General features: G+C 37.5%; 2 protein-coding genes across 5 annotated transcripts in view; one reads left to right on the plus strand and one right to left on the minus strand.

Annotated features, from left to right (window-relative positions):
* The window catches only part of LOC108041789 (neuroglian), a 40,560-nt gene that overhangs the window by 3,572 nt on the left and 16,237 nt on the right, over positions 1-20,751 (plus strand). For all 4 annotated transcript variants that reach the window (XM_044461330.1, XM_044461332.1, XM_044461331.1 and 1 more), the window contains 2 exons: positions 11,188-11,458; positions 11,846-11,975. In XM_044461330.1, coding sequence (XP_044317265.1) covers positions 11,389-11,458; positions 11,846-11,975 — 200 coding nt within the window. In that variant the 5' untranslated portion in view covers positions 11,188-11,388. Of the gene's footprint in view, positions 1-11,187; positions 11,459-11,845; positions 11,976-20,751 lie in introns of those variants that run through there.
* On the minus strand, positions 4,850-9,546 carry LOC108053745 (actin cytoskeleton-regulatory complex protein PAN1). Its single transcript, XM_017136461.2, is given in 4 exon segments — positions 4,850-5,506; positions 5,640-6,398; positions 6,401-8,899; positions 9,237-9,546. Coding segments are annotated over 4 exon segments (3,513 nt in total). The 5' UTR covers positions 9,433-9,546; the 3' UTR covers positions 4,850-5,447.

The raw sequence follows: 20,751 nt of genomic DNA on the forward strand, positions 1-20,751 counted from the left end.
CTACGTTGCTAGTAACTAATACAAAATTTGTCTATAAAAATAGCTTTTATGTTTATAAATCGCATATCTGATTGGATAAGTCCAGATTTCTAGATCAAAAAACCAAAAAAGCTAAGCCGCAAAGTAATTTCATCGTTAAAAATCATTATATTTATAATAAGCTTTTTTCATGACAAGGTCAATTTTGTTTTTTGGGTTAATTTTATTTAAATATGAAATATTTGTTGGTATCAATTTCTAATTTATTTAATAATGAAATACACTACACTACATGGTTCCACTTTTAATCAAATAATTTTCATTGAAAATTAAATTTAAAAATTATTTTATATATTAGACATAAACCATTTTTTAACGTATTTTTCAACGGTATTTGTTTGAATATAAAATTAAATACCTATTGCTATTTCTAACCAACATGTCACTTTCCTTCAGCTTTGATTATTGGCTCGATTTCAAAATGATTTTTTTAAACCAAATTCCATAACTGCCAAATATAAATATAAATATATTTTAGATTTATACAGTGCGAGCAAAAGAGTTGGCTTGGTTGAAGGAAGAGGGTTAAGGAGGCGCAGTGCGTGTTGTTGTGGGTTAAGGGGATTCTATGCCGGTTCGCGGTTTTCGCGGTTGCCGCGCTTAGGATGTTTGTTGTTTTACTTTTATTTATCTTTTTCTTCGTTACCTTGTTGTTTCTTCTCAACAGAGAAAAAAAGTGTTATTAGTGATTAGAAAAATATTTAAAAAATGGATTTACATTTGTAGTAAAAGGTTTATTTCCCTAAAACCTATAGTGAAAATACCAAAATTTTATTTAATTAACTTAGAAACTGGATATTAAATAATAAAAATTCTTTAAGTTCAGATTTATATCTGACAAAGCGTAAAATTATTAAAATAGTAGTAATAGTATAGTAATAATAAAACTGAGATTTAATGTAAAAAAGTTAATGTGTCATATTTTTTTGATGAACGTTTGTGATTTATCTTTTCGCGCTGTGCATTTGCTAGTTTCGCTTGTTTTATCATCCGTTTTTGCGGCTGCTCTAGGTGCCAGTACCGTTGCTCTGCGAGTGCATTGCACTTTTAAGTGTTTTCGGGTTGGGAAATCGGGGGGCGGGTGGTCCGTGTGGAAAGCGGGAAAAGACGGCAGAGAAAACCCCATGTGGCACAGTTGCACACAGACGAAAAAACAGAGACAGACAGACAGGAGTGGCGACTGCAATTTGCATTAGCCTTTCGCTATGTTTTAGTTCTTGTGCAGTCACCTCCAACTTCTTTTTTCCATTTTCCGTTTTCCATGCCCAATGGGGCTACTTGGGCCCTCTTGTCATTTGGGTTAAATGTGTGCAAACATAGAAAAGGGGCATGGCTTTTTGGTTAATTAAACTGAGAAAAATGAATAGAATGTAACTTTTATATTAAATCAGTATATTTATTAATTCAAATTTCAAAAAATATTAATTTGCTTTGTGAATTTAGTTTCATTTCGAAACATCAGACGATTACTCAGACATTTTATTATCTACCATTTGCTTTGCAATACGTAAACGAAATGATCGAACTCTTACAGATTACCGAACTCTTTGCCAATCTTCGTCCGCCATTTAATTGATCAATCAACAAACTGCATGAAAAAACAACACAATAAAATGGCTTTATCTTTATTTATTTTGGTTTACCAGATCTCAAAGCGATCGAGTTTCGTTTTCTGCAATTGTCAGTAATCCTTTATCGACATTTATTTGATCGAAGCTGTCATTTAATTTGTTCTATCATAAACAAACGTCAAATAAAGCTTAGTCGGGAAAGGTAGCTTTTTTCAAAATTAAATGGTGACTCAAAGCCAATTCATTCTCATATCTTCCCCGGTGTATTTTTTCAGGTATGTAGGTATTATCGGACACACCCAGTGAGAAAAAAGATGTATGACAAGCTTTGCGTTTGTTTGAGCCTCTCTTTTCGTCTCTCTTTTTTTTTTATTTATTTTATATTTATTCTTCAATTTTGGTGGGAAATTGAGTTGTACAATTGATGTTGCCAAGTTATTTATTTTATGAATAATAGCTACGGGGCGTGTTTAACTGATCGTTCAAATTTATACAGTAAATATTCAATAGGAAAGCAACATTTCGTAGTACATTATATTATAAATTGCCTTACGACGATTTTCATATGTAAATGAAAAATATAATTATCTAAACTCATGGAAGTGTAACCTATTTAAATGATCGACATATGTATATTTATAATTATTTGAAATCAAGTTTGCACAGCTGAGACTACCCACATCAGATTATTGTTTCTTATGCTGCATTGCTTTTTTTACCTTGGGGAATTCTAAATAAAACCATTAGTTTGATGAACATTTTTTTAGGACTATTTTTGGTTTTTTTTCCCCGACATATACTTCATTTCCCCCTTTTTTTAACATTTGCGTACTGCTAGTTGTGGGCCTAAAACTTCCGTTTAGTGCGTTAGTTGGTCCGCTTTAAATGTGGTTGAATTGTGGGGATGTAGAGGAAAGTTGGTTAGTCGAGCTCCCGTTTCATAAATTGCATTATGTTGCCGGCGAGTGGAGTGAAGTTGCCACCGCCAGAGGAGCATTGAACTTCTCGTCTGTGGTCCGGAAACCTGACAGCAACTCCCAGTGGAAAATGTGCCCCTTCTTTTTTCCGCCAGCCTTTGGTTAAAAGTTTTGCGTCAGCTTTGCTCACTTCCTTTGAATTTCTCGCTCACGCTTTTCATCCACGAGAGGTGGAGTTTTTTTTTGATTGATTGATTGTGGAAAAGTTTATACTTTTTAGTGGGTTAAAAAGCGGCTTAATTAAGTGATAAAGTTGGTTGATTATATTTGTTTCATTTTCTTCGTAAAAAAACAGTTCAATTTTTTGTAGACAGTTTTTACCAGATCTTTAATTATTGCTCACTGTAAACAACCTATTTTTTTTATTATATAAATAAAATAGCTGCTCTGCCATTTGATGCTGCATATATAGCCTTTTGACTTTGGCCGGATTGGCTGGATTTGTAGATAGATAAATGAGATAACGTTTGGTCAGCCGTCAGTACATCATTCATTCATTCAAGCATTCAATCCATTTCCCATGCTGACCACACACAAAAATTATAAAAAAAAGAAAGACAAAGAAGAAGCGGAATTCATTTCATTCACATTGATTGGGGTGGCTTCGGATTTTTGGATCACATCAGGGGTTAACAGCGTGTGTATCCGTATCTTTGCAACTTTGTAGATACTTTGGTTTGGCTGCATTGGTGTTTGGTCGCGTGTCAAATAACTGTGCTTGCAGCTGTTTTCCGAGGGATGGAAACTGCACATATATGTGGATGGATTTGTGATATGGAGTGCCCGATTCATTGTCCTTTTTCAGGGTCCACGTTTTCCTGTTTGCCCGCTACCTAAACAGCAATTTTGCACTTATTTACTTTCGGGTCTGCCTCCGGAGAATTTCCACTTTCTACTCTTAATTGCCCACCGAAAGTCAACAGTTCTTAAATGAGAAACGAGAAATGCTGGTAGCAATCCCCCCTTAAATTAACAAAATTTATTGGCATTTAATGCGCTGGCATGAGGGCGAGAAAATTTCTTCTACTTCTGCACTATGTCGCAATAAAAAATGAATTTTCCAAAGCTAGGAAAATTAGTCACCACAAGCAACGTCAAATTAATTAAATGGGGGGAGGAGGTTCGTGGTGTGTGCTTATTAATTTGCTCTGATTAAAGGCCCGAAATGACCCCTCAAGAGTCATTCAATCGCTCACTTTTCCCCACTCTGATGAGGCGATGGAAATAAAAGCGGAAGAGGAAGAGAAAAAGCTTTCTAAGCCGCCTAATGAATCGGCCCCCCGGAAAATGACTAAGCTATGAAAATGAAAGGAGAACTGGGTGTGACAAATGGGGGGCATGTATGGCACTGCAATGCAGTCGAATCAAAGGGCCAAGGCCACTGAAAATCCAAGTCAACAAGACAAACAAAATTTAAAACTGCCTGCAAAACTTTAGGGTAACTTCAAACTATCAGTAAACATTTAAAAATGCTTGTGCATTTTGAATAAATACAATTTTAACATATATTTTTCAAAAATTTAAAAAGAAATTAACAGTGTAAAATAAAATTTAAATAAATGAATTCTATTTTTAAAGACTGGGTTATGGGTAACATTTTTATATGTAAGGAATTAAATAAATCTGGATCTCTTTTCTTGGGGTATTTTTTTTTAACGCAATATTATTGTTTGATCAAAGCTTATATTTATTTTACAATATAATCAGCCTAGCCCATATTTAAAAGCCAACAGATGTTAGGAGTTGTTCTTACATGATCTTTCGCTTTCTACGGCTATCAAATGCAACTCAGCATTATCCTTTATAGCCGCCATATGTTGCATACCAAAACTAAAATGTATGTCTGGCTCCATTTCCACCCTTGGCTGCATTTCGCTGTCGGAGACCTTACCAAATTAATAAATTAGCATAAATTATCAATTAAAATGCGCTCAGTCAGCGATTCGAGTTAGCGGCCAACAGCGATAGGGGAAGTAATTTCAGGTTTGGCTTTCAGGATCGCTGCAACCACCCCGACCTATAGATAGAGATACATATATATGAATTTATGGTGGTGCCTCCGAGCGTCAGCTGGCACCTATATCAGCCTTCCATCCCCCTATGCACTTTAGCACTATTAATCAACTTCCTCCGGAGCCATCCAACCCCAAAAAACGACTCGTGCTGGATTTTATCATCTCCCGAAAATTTCTTTTAATTTTATATTATTTTAGGGGGTTACAGGGCTTTTGCAAAAATAAAGTAATTTAATCACCCTTTTTTTCTTCTTTAAATAATTTTAAAAACTCAAATTAATTGGATCGATACTTTTTCAGATATATACTTTAAAGTAATGATACGATTTTCTTCAAATGGACACATTAAATAATTTTGAGATAAATTAACAGAAAAATGTACAGTTTAAATTTAAAAATAATTGTGTCACCAGTAATAAAGTACAGCAGATGTGTTTCCTTTTAGTTGAAGACTTTTTAAAATTCGGTTAAAAACACTAATACCTTAAATGCACCAATAAAAACGATAATTTGTTCATATACACGATTTTTATATCGATTGTTTATTTTTGGTCTTTTCTTTTAAGTTATTTTAAATAAAAGCTTAAGCTAGAGAAAAAAAATTTAATTTTGTAGATTTGGATATACACAAAGTACATATTTGGTTTGAAAACATTGCTTCACCTTGGTATTTTATTATTAAAATTTCACATGATTTGTTTTGGAAGCTTTGGGTTTAACTGCAGCTATTTTTGATTATCTCCTTATTTTTGGTTAAATATATGTTATTAATACTTATTTATTTTTTTTTTGTGTTTAAAGCACTCAATAAGCAGGGCCTATAAAATATTTTCCTAATTTATCGCTCAGATCTCCACCACATAGCGACTGCTGCCCGAGGGACTTATGGAATAGTAGCTGTTCTCTGAAAAATGTAGTAAAGCATAAAGCACATTAGATTTGAATGAGTAACTTATATAATATAAAATTTTTAAGGAAATGAAAAGGTGATTTTTAAAATAATTGGGCACGATATTTATGGATTCCACAATACTCACCTTCGTCGCTATCGAAGCTATAGAAATTGTCATCATCGCGGGTCATTGACCGTCGGCTGCGTCGTTGATGCTGGAGGACTTGAACGGGATTCTGGTTGAGATTGGAACTGTGGTTCGGAATGGGATTGGAGTTGGAGTTGATGTTCGTGGGCGTCGAACTTCGCCGGCTGCTGGGAAAGGATAACGGAGAACCGTACTCCGATCTGCTGCAATTGGAGTTCTGGCGATCCAGAGCTAATTCCATGGACTTCTTTTTCCTACTTCTTGCGATCTCGTCCTGTTCGTCGGTTGTTTGCCTTGCATTGTTGTTATTGAGAGTTATTTGTGGTATTACCACAGCCCGATTCGTGGGTGTCACCGAGTCCATGGTCTGTCTTTCGGTTATTTGAAGCTCCAAGATTTGCTCCATCTCCGGCTCCACCTCGTCCTCTTCTTGGCCACTTCGCTCGTACTCCTCGCTGTGCATCCTCCGTGGACAAAGTCGGGGTCTACCGCCCTCGAAACGGGATATCAGCTTATTGACCTTGCCCACATCCCCTGGTCGCACCTGCTCGTTGTAGGTGAGTCGCAGGGAACTGGTTTTGACCAGGGGCTTGGCCGGTCGCGACATGGAGGCGCTTCTCTGGGGTATACCTCGACTGGCAGGAGCAGCGGGTGCTACTGCGGTAGCAACAGTTTCTGGGGGAGGGGGCGGTGGTTTGCTGATGGGCAGCGGCGGAGGCACTGCATCGTAAATGGGTGGCGTTGCCGGGCGTTTAGGGGCGGTCGTCGCTGTGGAAGTGGCGGCGGCGGTGGCGACTCTGATGGCGGTCGCTCCGAGGCGTCCCTCTCCGAGTACCGGTCCTGCTCCTGCTCCTGCTCCTCAGCCAACTCCGCATCCTCTTCGTCCTCCTCCTCCTGGGCCATCAGGCTCTCCCTACTATTCCCGATCTGTGGACTCTGCACCCGTATCCTAGTGACCCGGGAGCTGCTGTCGTCCGCCTCCTCGCCACTGGTAGTAGTATCGATACTACTCCCAGCACTTATCCTCAAAACTGGGGCATTTCGCAGGGCCTCATCGAAATCGGCAAAGGCTGCGGAGCCGCCCGCCGACGCCTCGAATATATCGATGCTCTTGGGCTTGTACAATGTCGGAGCTGGCCAGGATGCCTGCTCCTTGAAGCCGGCGATGATCTGTTCGTTGGGCAACCAAGCGTTGGCCTCAGCTGGTGGGACTTTGATGCCCGCTGCTGGGGTCTTGAATTCCGGCGATGGACTTCTCTTAGCCGTCGGTTGGGCACCCGAATCACCAGGATAACCAGAGGACGGTGAACAGGACGAGCTCCGTGGTCCAGAAGATGAAATTGTGATCTCAGGATAGGGAGAACCTCTGGGGCCAGTAGCAGGGAAACTTTTAACGCCAGGGCGAGGCGAATAACCGACACTTCTGATGCCCGGAGAAACGGAGCCCTTCGAGGCAACCGCTATGATCAGCGTGGACTCGTAGGCATCGGAGTGCTCCTGGTGGATAAGAACCCTCGGATAGTCCTCGTCGGCTATCTCCTCCAGCGATTCGCTGCTCCAGGCAGCCGCTCCGCTCTTTGACGCCGCCTGAATCTCAGCCAGCTTCGCCATCTGGCGAGCAGCGTGGGTGGCCGCAGTTCCCGATAGGGATGGACCCTTCCTTGCCTGATCCGGATCCTCCGGCTGGATCTGGCCAAACGCCTCTTCAGCGGATATATCTTCGCCACTGTCATCGTTCTGGTCGTTCTCATTCTCGAGGCTATCGCTGCGATGGTAGGTGGCCGCCAGTTCCTCGTCATCATCGATTTCGACCGGCTCGTGGCCCACTGTATTGGGTTTGGGTTGCGACATTTCCGGGTTTTGGCTGGAGTGGCGCTGAAAAAACTTAAGCTGATGCACCTTCTCATTGAGTTTGGCCAGGGTCTTCTCCAGCTGAGAGCCCAGGAGCAGGCCGCCCAGAACTCCAGATGTCGCCGTGGGCTCTACATTTGCACCCGGTGTTCCTTCGCCCTCTTTGGATTCCTTCGAACTCTTGAAGCTCTTTCGCCAACGCTGCTGGAGCTGTTCTGTGGATGCAAATCGACTGAGACGTGCTCTCAGATTCATGGAGGAGCTTTTGCCAGGTTGATCCTTGGGCTTATCGCCCTCGCCCTCGCCGTCCTCTTCCTCATCCGAATCTGTGGTGGCCTTGGGCTTGATCTTGGCTGGCCGTTTAATGGACTTTCTAAGCCTCTTGATGTTTTGCCTAATGCCCAACTTTGAGCTGGGATTATTCTCCTCAGCATTCTCATCGGTCTTGGACGCCTCCTCTTTGCCCCTGGAGAGTTGTGGCAGATTGGGTAGACTTGGTAGATGGGGCAACTTGTTGAGCAATTGCTTATAGCTACTGGGACGTCGTGGAGGTGGCACTTGGTTTGCTGATGATTCCACTTCCGCGGCCGCCTGCTCCTCCATTTCCAAAGGAGGCTTCCTAACCTTTGCGAATCTGGTGGCGGCTATACCTGGCTTTCGGCGACTTGGTAGTGGCGGTGTGGCCTCCATGCCGCTCTCATCGGTTTCGTGGCTGATCTTGCCCTTCTCGAACTGTTCGTGCTCCACCTCGTCGTCGTCGAAGGTGTTTTGACGGGTGCCCACCAATGTTTTGATCTTGATGTCATAGTTCTCGGCTATTTCGCGATCCCTGCGTTCCCGGGCCAGTTTCTCCGATTTCAGCTCCCGCTCGTACTGCTCCACATAGCGATCCACCTCGATGTTGTCCTTTCGTACCGTCGTTTGCTTGGCGAAGATGTGTTTCAGCCTCAGTTCGCTGAGACTCTTGTAGCCCTTCTGCAATCGTTGGGTTAACGTGGTGCGGGAATTCCCAGTCGGAGGGGTGTCTGCCCCGCCAGTTGGTATTTTGATGGGACTGATGGGTCGCGAAGCCCTTTCCCCGCTTCCGGGTGCATAGTAATCGTCGTCGAGACTCCCAGCACTTCTATACGTTCCCGGCTGTGATCGTCCCAGGTTTGCCCGGCCCTCCTCGTGATCACCCTCGTACATCAGCGAACTGATGGTCGAGATCCTCTGGGGCGTCCTGTTGATAAACTGCTGGGACTGGGGGGCCACCTGGAGATGAGATTGCTGTGGCTGTCCTCCATCTTTCGTGGATCCTGCTGCTGCTCCACCGGCTGCATCTGCTCCGCTCTTGGAGCTGCGAAAAATCTTGCGACCGCGCAACTTGGGCAACGATTTGGGCAACTTCAGTTGAGGCAATTTCGCTGCGGGGAAAGTTTTATAAAATTAAAATATAATTTTTGATGATTAATGAATTAAATAGTGAATTTTCTAAAAAATGTGAGGAGATACCAATCTACCAATTTTTTAAAAGGTAGTCAAAACTTATCATCTGTTTCCGTTTTTTATTTGAAAGCACTAACAATTCGTTTTTGGAGATTGAAAATAAAAGAGATTATAATAATTTTTAAAACTACATTTGAAAATCAAAAAACCTTTATGTAAAACCAAATAAACCAAGTCCAAAATTTTAATTTTTCAAAAGTATATCCTAAAATGCAGATCAAGTTTGAAGTGTTCACCAAAATCTCTCAAACTTACATCTCAAATTCTCTACATCGATGCGCTGACATAGATTTCGGAAATCCATAGTGGAACCAATGCGATCCGTATTCCTATTGGGATTTTGCTCCGAAGTTACGGAGTTACGTCGCTCCAACTGCGATTCCGATTGCACTTGATGGATATGATGATGGTAGTGATGGAACTGGTGCTGCTGCTGTTGCTGGTAGTTCATCGCACCACAGCTAAGATATATCCACTATATCAGTAATGCGTTTGGGGACCGAAACCGAAAGCTAGAAACTGGGAACGTCCGTTGCAGTTCAGCATTTTAGCCAGTTTGAAGAGGCTCCGGCGGAGAATAACGCAGAAAAACACGGACTACGGCTGCGGCACTGGCACCTGTCAATGGAAAATCGCTAATTCAATTAGCACACGGGGGCTTTTCCAACCCTTTGTTTTGGTGCAAATACAGGGTATTTCTCCGGCATTTCACTATATAACTTTGATCGGTATGGAGATGGGGTCATCAAATTTGGTATGTGGTTTAAATGGAAAGATAAATTTAATGTTCACATAAATACCCAATCGGAAACTTATTCATCCTCTTTTTATAACACATTAATGTCTGGAATAAATTAGTTTTTTTTTTAATAAATATTTAGCTGGTTCATACTCTTACTCATTTCAAATCATAACAACATTTGTTTTCCATTGTAGGAAAATCATACCAAGAGGTATTTCATATATAGCACCTTGTGGCACATGGTTCTGGCTTGTTTTTCCCTCTTCCTCGGCGCTGTTTTTGTGTTTCCTCTGCCAACTGCTAACTGCCCTGGCACATTTTCTAACCAGGTCTATGACGTTACCTCGTACTACCCCCCACATCCATATGTGTATATATTGATTCATTGACGGTTCTGCGTCTGGTTTTGGTTTTCTGTTGCATTTCGTTTTTCCATTGTATCAGTTCTCTTGGCCACTTCCTCCGCGTTTGTTTTCACTGTCCCAAGGCAAATATCGTCGCAAAAGTAATAAATTCACAATAATCGATTCTCGGTTAGTTTTCCTTTGTTTTTTCTTTTTGTTTTTGTATTCTAGTTTTTGGCTTTGCCTTTTGTGCGGTTAATGATTTAAAATGACAAAAAGCATTCGACATCGAATTTGTGGGGGTCTCGCTGGTCAAGGCGAAAATGTGTGTTTTGTGTGGTTGCAAAATTGCCTTTGGAAAATGATACATTAATACATTATTAAAATACATTTTCTTTAAATATGGTTCAAAAATGTGTTTTAAATTTAATATTTTCGATTAATTTATATTAGGTATATCATACATTGTGCCTTATTTCAATGTGATTTATCTATTGCAGATTCAAATACAAATTAAATTCAGACTTTAGAAAAAAAAAGAAATTACTAACAATTTTGGGAATTTCGAAGTTGTCAAGTTTTGATTGTATGCCTTCCTCCCAAGACTACAATATTAAAAAAAAGGAATTAATTTTACAATTATTATTATCTTTACGATAGTTTAACCACAACATTTTAAAAATAAACATTTTAAAATATATTGAAGCTTTGTGTCAGTCCTAAGCAACAACTTAACATAAAAATAAAATATAATTTATTACCTGAAGATGCAAATTTAAAACGTACATACTTATTACCAATTTTAAATATATATGTATTAAACCAATTTTGAAAATTACCGTTGACAAATAAGCTCTCTTGATGAGACATCTGGTAGTCATTAAATGAACACTTTTCCCGTTGAAATCAAGTTAAATAATCGTATTACTCACGGCTCTTTTTCTTCTTCTTTCATTTTCTTTTCAGACAAGAGACGTGCTAAAGTTTTACCGCCACCCAACCGCCCACTTAGTATGCCATTTCACTCGCACTTGTCGCGTCGCGATTTTCGCAATTTTCTCAATTGAAAAGTGTAAAGTTCTAGACGCCATTATCATCGTTGTCATAATCTCATTTGCAGTGCAACAGCAGAAAGTAATAAAAGCTCGGCTCGCATGCAATTTTCATTAGTGGGAAAATTGTTTGATATTTAAGAGACATCCGAGGAATAAACAGAATCAACAGCAGACACATTCCAAACTAAATTAATAATAGAAAAATAAAAGTAAAAACATAAACGAAACAACACTTGAGGGGGCGAGCGGAGAGCCAAACGAAAAAAATGTGGCGGCAGTCAACGATGCTGGCCGCGCTATTAGTGGCTCTGTTAGCGGGCAGTGTAGCGAGCAAATGTAAGTAAAACTAAAAATCAATTTTAAATTTCTTTAAAAAAAAATCCAGCTAAAAATCAAAATGTAATCTGTAAATGTTGCCCAATAATTATGTTCTGTTCGTATAAAATGAAACACGATACAATTTTGATAACTCACGTGGGCTTTGTTTATAGCTAGAATTTAAAGAAACTCATTTAAACCGTTCATAGATCACCTTAAAACTTAAAACCCTGATCGCCCTCTAAGTGTATTCCCCACGGTCCTGTGTTTAAAATTAGTAAACAATTTTTGAATGTGCTAATAATACTCAGGGTTTTCTGAGGGGAGTCCACAATTTATGCGATCAATTAGTTTGTTGGGACCCAATGCTCATCGATCTTTTCCCTTGTTCCTCCGCATCTTTAGCCAACTCCCCACCAAGAATCACCAAACAACCGACACCCGGAGAACTGCTCTTCAAAGTAGCGCAACAAAATAAGGAGAGTGACAATCCATTCATTATCGAGTGCGAAGCTGATGGACAACCCGAACCAGAGTAAGTAAACGATCGGGAAAATATATACATATATATGCATATATGGGAGGGTTCTGGGGCACAAACATTGTGGAAATAGTTCGTGCGGTTAAACCTATTAGATCTCTTTTATATCCCCAAGGTGTCTATACATTTATGTACTCTGCTCTCTATTTTAATTCACATAAATCAAATTTAAGCAGTCGCGTCTTTAAAGCATCTTATACCAAAATTCGTTCAAGAAATTAGATTTGTTGTTTATTCATTTCAGCCTCGTTGTTCTAGACTTGTTGTTTTTTACGAAAGAAATCGCGTCGTCACAAGTATTTTTAATTCATTGGAGAACAGCAGGAAGCACGTTTTGGGGAAACTGCCCAAACAAATAGTTATTAGTGTTTGAATCTCTGCTCTAAATAGATTTTTATAAAGTTTTGTATGATTTGATTAAAGCTTTCATAGTCATTTATTTAACTTAAGATAAAATCATTTTCCCTTAAACTTTAAAGTTTATTTATAATATAAATATAAAAAAAAATTGTTTACAACATTAAAGATAAATAATCAAACCTCTTTATTTGATTGTACTTTATAGGGTAATAAATGTTCAACATTCTAAATATAAGGCTTCATGCTTATTGTGTGGTCTATTGTTGTTGATCTATTTTTGTCGACGAATCATCTAAAAAAATATTTCTTAAAGTATTTAAAAGTTTGATTTCGCATCCTCTCTTATTATATATTTTTGATAATATAAGTCACCTCTGAGTAATTCATAGTCTTGGTCTATTAGAGCGATTTGAACCTGTTTCCTAAACACGTTTCGTTTCGGTTGTTTTATTCATAGTTTTTAATCATTTTTTTATTAGAACGTGTACTTGGGACCGAATGCAGGGGAATTGAGTCATTCGCTTGAAAAATGCGGAATTTTAAGTTAAAAATTCGAGGCAGAGGGCAAACGGCTGTTGATGATGGTATGACCTCATTGCCAAAGAACAGAAGGGGTGTGGACAAAAACGGAATAGAACAGCAGCGGCATTATGTGCCATCAAAACATTCCAAAGTGCCAGTGAAACATTTTTGTGTTAAAGAATATGAAATAAAAATAGTTTTTCCCTCGTTTTTATTCCAAAAACTAGAAATGAACTGTACCATTTCTTTTAAATTATTCATAGTTTTTAATCAACAAAATTCGATATCAGCTTTAGAAATTGTTGTTTTAAGAGGATATTTACTACAAATTAAATAAATTGCAAATATCTCTCTATTTAATATGATATGAAATTATTGGCGCTTTCGAAAACATTAAAGAATTTTTAGTGGATTGATACTATTCTTAATATTATTCTGGATTAATAGTATTCTCTAAACAACACAAGTGCAAGCAGAGCGCAAGCAGAGCGCAAGCAGCGCAGTAGCAGCGCTGCCGACGTCGGCAGAATAGCAACAGATGGTCGAATGCCAGGCGCACACACACAGATACGCATACGCAGGCACATACACACACACACATGCAGAACGTGAGAAATGTGCAAGAATAATAAGAAGAAGAAGCAGAAGGAATGAGAAAATTGTGTGTTGTTTATTTTTACACGTACCAAAACTAAAATGGGTTAATAGTGGGAAATGTGTGCGCTTTTCTTTCGGCCCCCCTTCGTATTCCCCTCTCGCCCCTTTTCATCATCTCCCTCTCTTTCGCAGCAAGTGGTTCAGGTACAGTGTTAGAAAAATATAAAAAATATCAGAGGCGAAGCGGTAATATCACAAAAACCAGTTTGACCGGATGGCCAAGCACGCTGAGAATATTACCCAAAACGAAATGGAAACAAATTATATGAAAAAAAGAAATGAACTCAACTATGCCGGCAAAGCATTACGTAATTTTACGGGACAATTTTTAAACAAATTTGATTTTTCATTAGTTTCTTTGGGCACCATCTAGGCAATATTACAAGAAGCTAATGATAAAATACAATTTATTTTTAGTCAAAGGAAAATTAAAGATAAAACAATAATTTTATTTCTTTGTTAATTCGATACTTACTAGTTTGGATGAATCTTGTAAGTAGTTGCCGCCCGTGCAACTAAATTAATTAATTAATTCAAAAAAATGATAGAAATGATAAATAAAATGGTTTTAAAAGTTAAACTCATAATGGATTTAATTAAGCCATAATAAGATCATTAGATAGTTTGCTATCTCGATAAAATAAATCGAAAGTCTATGCACATTTTGTAATTGCACAATAGTTGCAGACTTGGGAAAGATATATATATATTACAGAGCAAATAGTGTGGGTATAAAACGGAAATTATTGACCAATTTTCGTATTTTATCTTAGGCATGTAATAAGCTAAATTACAGCCATTTTTTCTTTCTCATTTTTAATTCATAACTATTTGGTTATGCTCGTTGGTTTGTGTTGGTTTCAACTGCACAGAGAGAAATATAGCAGAAATAAGGTTTAAAAACTTTAAAATATTGTGTAAGCTGTTTTAAAGTTGGATTTCTTGTTATTGCTGTAAAAAGTGTATTTGGAAAGTTTTGGGGACTTTGGTCTTTTTGTAGATACGAGTATATGAAATTATAACTTGTGAAACAACATTTGAATGAAATCTTTATATAAACTCTTAATTCTTTTTTAATTTATGGGTCAAAACATAAATTAAATTAGATTGTTTCTTTATGAATAGTTTTAGTTAAGGTGTATAAAATCTGAATTTAGGTCATATAAATTATATTCATGTCGGACTTTTTTCTGTGTTTGCATTACATCAGTGGCACGCTTAATTTTCTTTTTTTTTTTTTTGCTATCTGGGTTTTTTGTGTGTTGCATTCTATCTATATATCTACATCTATATCTATCTATACGCCTCTGTGATTCGGCCTGACATACTTTTATTGTTGTCATTGGCCGATGTCTGGTGTCGCTTTTAAATTTTTTCTATTGCTACTTTGCTGCTGATGTTGCTGCTGTGTATATGTTGCTGTTGCTGCTGCGTGTATGTTGCTGTTGTTGTTTCTGCTGCTGCTGTAAATGCATAACGCAATGCGTGCACAGTTATTTTTAGATACCAACCCAAAGTGATACAATGATTATGATTCAACGATAAATGATTCAGATGATAATGATTATGCTGTTCGCACCCACATTTTGTTCTTTTTGTACTTTTTTGTTCTTTCTTAAAAAAAATAAGTGTAAAAAATGCGTCCTATTACCGTTTTTATATTATTTTCGATTTATTGCTTAAAAATGTTTGAATCACAGAATGTAATCAATGTACGAAAATGACTGTTTCTGCCTTGCAAATGTTTATCCAACTTTTAGAATTTTATTATATATTTTTTTAGCTACTCTAAATCTTGAAGTCTACAAACTGAGTCAGAATCTCAATTGATTGCAGTTAATATTAGGTGCAGACACATATGGTCGTTGTGTAGAAACAAAACCAACTGACGCATCGAGAGAAATGATTAATTCGTATGGAGATAAAACCAGACGAGATTGAATGATTAAAAAGATTAAAATAATCCAAATGAAATTAAAAACATGTTTGTTTCCTAATCATTTATCATTCGTTTTGTGTTACAAATTTCCCCCTGAGGTTGGTCTACGATTATATCTGCGTATTACTTTCCATTTTTAACTATTTCCATACGGTCTGTGCCTCGCCTTTTCTACTCTCAAAAGTGGCAGTCCGTAGGTTAAACAGTTCAATTGAATCGGGTTAAAGCGCAGCTATTTAAACCTCTCAATTTTGTTCGAAACATTTTGAACAAGCAAAATAAAATAGATGTTCCTCAAGCTGCCCTTGAATTTTAAAGAGTTTAGGCTCAGCTTTTGAAAGAAAATAAAAAAACTTACTGTCTTTGATTTTCAAAAGTTGTTTGTTTGCTTGAACTTTGATGAAAAACTAGTTTTGTGAGTTTTTGTTTATGTTTATGCATGTGTGGGAGCCATGACAATCATATTAACTTTAAACCTACAAATTCTTGGGTTTTCTTTTGTTTGAAGCTTTGAAAAATGATACAAGCAAAGCTTTAAGGTTACGTTAAATTTTTGGTCGCAGTACAAATTCAAAAATATATTTTTGGACAAGTAATATATTTGTGGCACAGCGAAAAAAATAAAATAATTAATAATAATAATAATTAAACTTTTGTTGTATATATATTTTAGATTGGGAAACCTTCCAATATTTTTCAGCTTTTTTTCTCGTCGTAGATTTTCAAGGCAACTCCTAAAATCAAGCAATTAGCATGTTATCCTTGTGACCCAGAATATTCCACATACGCAGTGTAGGACGCCAACAGCTGCCAGCTGCTGGAAGATAAATAGAGATAAAAATATGGAAAAAAGGAGTCGAGTTGGAGGCTCCATTGATTTTTCACACCACGTTACACAAAGTCCTTCAAAAGCTGTCGCTACTAGTTCATGTCCTTGAATGTTATTTTTCTTCGCTCCACTACACTTGGCTCACCCTCCCTTACATCTTCCATCTCCCCCTCGTTAATTTTGTTATTTTAGCTTCATGTTTCCCTAATGATTTTGTCTCGTCAGCTTGGCGCCAAGTTTGCCTCTACCACCCCCGAAAAAATAAAATCAAGGGAAAAGGGAACAAAATAAAGGAAAAAAGTGCAACTGAACAATTCAGTTGTTAAGTAGTCCGATTAAAATCCGGAACTTGCAACCCCAAAGAGATGGAGTCATCAAATGTCTGAAAGCCCGCAAATACAGTGAATACTTGTTGAGAGAATCATAATATGTATGTAGCTTGCACATATTGGTTTAAAATGTTGTTTCCAATATAAATGTTATCTGACCTTAAATAGAATCATAAGTTTCTATAAAGTTCCGATCATTTAAGGGTTAAATAATATTATCTAAAGTAAATAATAAAAATAAAAAATCAAGAGCACGTATATTAAAAGCCACTTTTAGCCCAATCAAAGTCGATTATAATGAATTTCCAGTCACAAAGCTTGACTGTACTTCCTTTTTGGTGTCTCCCCCTTCGCAGACATGATTCATGCGAATCAATCAAACTTTTTGGGCGCAGGACAAAAAGGGGGTGAAGGGTGAGAGGGCGAAAGGTTATAGTGGGCGGTGGGAGTTAACTGATGACGACGTTCCTGAGTTGTCTCGTCTTGCCATTTTGTCATTTATTCGGCTTCTATACCCATCTCGCTCCCGCTCGTTTCCCTCCTTATTTTGGCTATTGCGCATATGAAGAATTGAAGAAGCGGGAGGGAAGGGGTAAGAAAATCGGAGGGAGTATCTTTTGGCATATTTAATGCAGCCAAATTGAAGAAAATCGATGAACTGCGACAGCGGAAAAAATAAGGCATAACGAGTAATAATAGTAGGGCTTCCTTTATCAATTGTATTTCTTGGGAGGGTGGAAAGTGACAAAAGATATTACTTATTTACTCACCGACCCCAATATGACTCATCGTAAAATGTAATAAATAATTTTGTTTTAATGCAATTAGGAGATTAAATTAAAGGCCTATTAATAGCGTTAAAAATTATTAGATGAAATATTTCAAGCTTATCAATTATTATTTATCAAGCTTTAAGATGAGTAAAGCAAAATGTTCCAAACATAGGTTAAAATAATAATAAAAAAAATATAAAAAATATATGCTGAAATTAAAAGATAACAAACATAAACAATACATGGAGACCATTAAAATTATAATGTGGTCAAACCAAAAGCCACAGAGCCATTAAGAACATAATGCATGCTGTTAACTAAACCTCAACTTAAATCTGTCATGCATGAAAATCGCTATCTGCTAAGCTTACTCAAAATATCTCGAGATTTGCTCCAATTCGACATTATTCTGCTGCCGAAATTCTCCTCACGATTAAATAAATCATAAAAACTTGCACACAGATCTCTGGCCAAAGATTAGGGTAAAGTCAAACCTGTGTTCAAAAAGTTGAAAACTCTTTCTCTGTAGCTTTTCCCAAAGTTTTCTCACGTTGCGTACTGCATTCACGATCATGGTTCCTCATTCCTTCTTTCATTCCCGCCTATGTTCTTATGTTCTTTTGCCGACGACTTCTAACGGTGGCTCGAGCGCTCTTTAACCCTTTTATGGTTTTGTGGACCCGAAAGAGGGGAAAATACATTACGCACATAACAATTACGAACGGAATGAGTAGTTTCAGGTTTTCTTTTTCGGGCTTCGTGACTTTAATGACGTTGCATAACGTTGGGAATTTAAATATGGAAACCCAGAAAGATATCACAATATTTTTAGACCTCGCCACTTCCGGTTCAGGTGTTGGCCGTCTGTCCACAGGTGTCTTCTTCAAACGTCTCTCCACATTTTCTTTTCGGACAAAAATTGCCTTCCGTTCAAGTTAGTAAATGTTTACGTTTATTGATTTCGCTGTCAAAAACAGAAGCATCATCTAAAATGCTATCAAAACAAACGCCACACAGGGAAAAAACGTATGGAAATATTTTAATTGGCTATACATTTTTGAAAATTAGTTTTTAGGGAAATAAAAAAAACAGACTTTGGATATTTTCATTTATATTTATAGATTTATTTATTTATAGTTATAAATAGTATATTGTGCATAGCACCACAAATTTGTAATTAAAAAAATGATTAAAAAAGTAAATGTTTTCACTATTAAAGGTAATAATTGTAATAATTTACCTTATCAATGCTATAATTTCCAACATTTTTGTCTGCTATTTCCGTTTATTATTTTCGTGGATCCCCCTTTTTAGTACAACATTTAAGCAAAAATCTGTTAATTATTAAATGTATTTTATGAGAATTTTTCAAACTAAAACCAAATTTATATATGGATTAATTATTCTCAGTGAACAATTTCTTTGCCCACAAAAAGGTATTTATCGATTTGTGTGCAAAAGGGATGGCAAGAGTGTATTTGGGGGATGCCCCTTGGGCGGAAATGCTGTTGCTATCGAAATTGGGGGGCCAAAATGGCAGTTCAGTGGCCAACATGCACACACAGATATGTATGATAGGCCAAACATGGCCTGCAAATTAAGGCATTATTACAACTATTTATGTTGGAAATTAGCCATAATATTATCGAATAGTTATAATATCTTGGTAGTTGGGCTAAATTTATTAAGAATATAATTTTACCAATCGGCTAAGCATATTATAATTAATGTTTGTTATATTTATTAATATACCCTGCTTTTGATAGATCAATGTTTGTTTAATTTAAATAATCATAACATCTCGTGGTAACCAAAAGGCTAGTCATTATTTATAATATTTTTTACAAAATGTTTGTTTGCATTTTCTGTAAAACGAAATACCAAAACTGCCGCTATTCAACTTCCCACTGGGACAACTCTCCCTAACTCTAAACTTTTAAGCCTTCTTCTAAATTCCCACACAATCCGCATCGTCGTCATCATCTTTTATAGCCCGTAAAACCAAAAACGGCTTTTTAAATATGTACAACATACAGACAATATTTGCAAGTCGTTAGACGTCTACTCAAACTCATTCCCTTACCAGATGCTGCGGCATCCTGTTGCAACATAAAAAAACCCCAACTTCAGGAGGAAGGAACTCCATTCATTCGATTCAAGTATGTGTGTGTGCATTGGAATGCGGGTGCAACTCTTCAAGGGGATTCCCTTTTCCTATTTTCCTTTCTCTCCTACTGCACAGTGGAATTAATCACTTTAGGATGCCTATAAGTAACCCACTTGCAATTTCTATCTTTAAAATCATTTATATTACCCCAAAATGCTATGGGTACCTCTTAACTTGGTTCATTCGCATACATATATTTAACATTTTTATTTGAATAAATTATATTTCCAAATTACCCCTCTTTACAATTCTTTAACATATTTCGAAATAGTTCCACTGTAGCTAGAGCTTTGATTCTCGTCTTGTTTTTCATGTCAGATGTTAAGTACAAACTTTGGTGTGCCGCCATTCCCTTTATTTGTGCCCCCTCTGGCGGCAGGGTTTTCATTCAATTCCGTCAGTGGAGTTATGCCTGGCTAGATGAGTCATCGTCCTGCCCCGTTCCTTAACTCCTGGCCATCAGACCCCCTTTCAGACCCCTTTCTGAGACCGGCACGTGGCAACTCTTTTGCTGTTTGTTTTAGCTAAAAGCGTTTGTTGCTCCCGCCTAATCCTTTTCAATCTGGTTTGCCGCCCTTCGCTTCTCTCTTTTGCTTTGCGAATCAATAGAAAAGGAGTTTCTCTATCCACACAGAGAAAAAATATGATATTTTAATATGTTTAATATTTTTATATTAGCCTTTAGTTCACAATCCAATAATACTCTTTATGGTATGCACTTATATATACGACTTTTCTACTCATATACAAAAATTCAGAAATCTAATAAAAATCAAATCCAATTTCTCTCTGTACATTTCTATCCACTTTTTAAGAACTTAATGTGCTGTAATTGCAATTGAAAACCCATTGAAAGATGCATAACTGACATTTGACATCGTTGATACGATGAGCTAAATCAAAAGTCAGAGGGAATCGCCAAAGAGATATATGTACATACATTTATGGGGAGTCCACTTGAACTTGAGCAACCTCGACGACATTAAAAAGAACTGAAAAATTGCTACCGATCGCCTCTAGCTAATTTTGTCTGACTCTGACTTGATGATTGCTTCAATGTTCCGGTGATTCACTCGGTTCCCCAATGTTCATCTTCAATGTTGCTGCGTGTCTGTTGTAATTTTACTTTATTTCACTTAATGTAATTTTCGGCAGATGGAAAAAACAGATTGGGCAACCCACAGAAGGGCACTA

Source organism: Drosophila rhopaloa, unplaced genomic scaffold (genome assembly GCF_018152115.1).
Source record: "Drosophila rhopaloa isolate 14029-0021.01 unplaced genomic scaffold, ASM1815211v1 contig_3, whole genome shotgun sequence".
Classification (NCBI taxonomy): domain Eukaryota; kingdom Metazoa; phylum Arthropoda; class Insecta; order Diptera; family Drosophilidae; genus Drosophila; species Drosophila rhopaloa.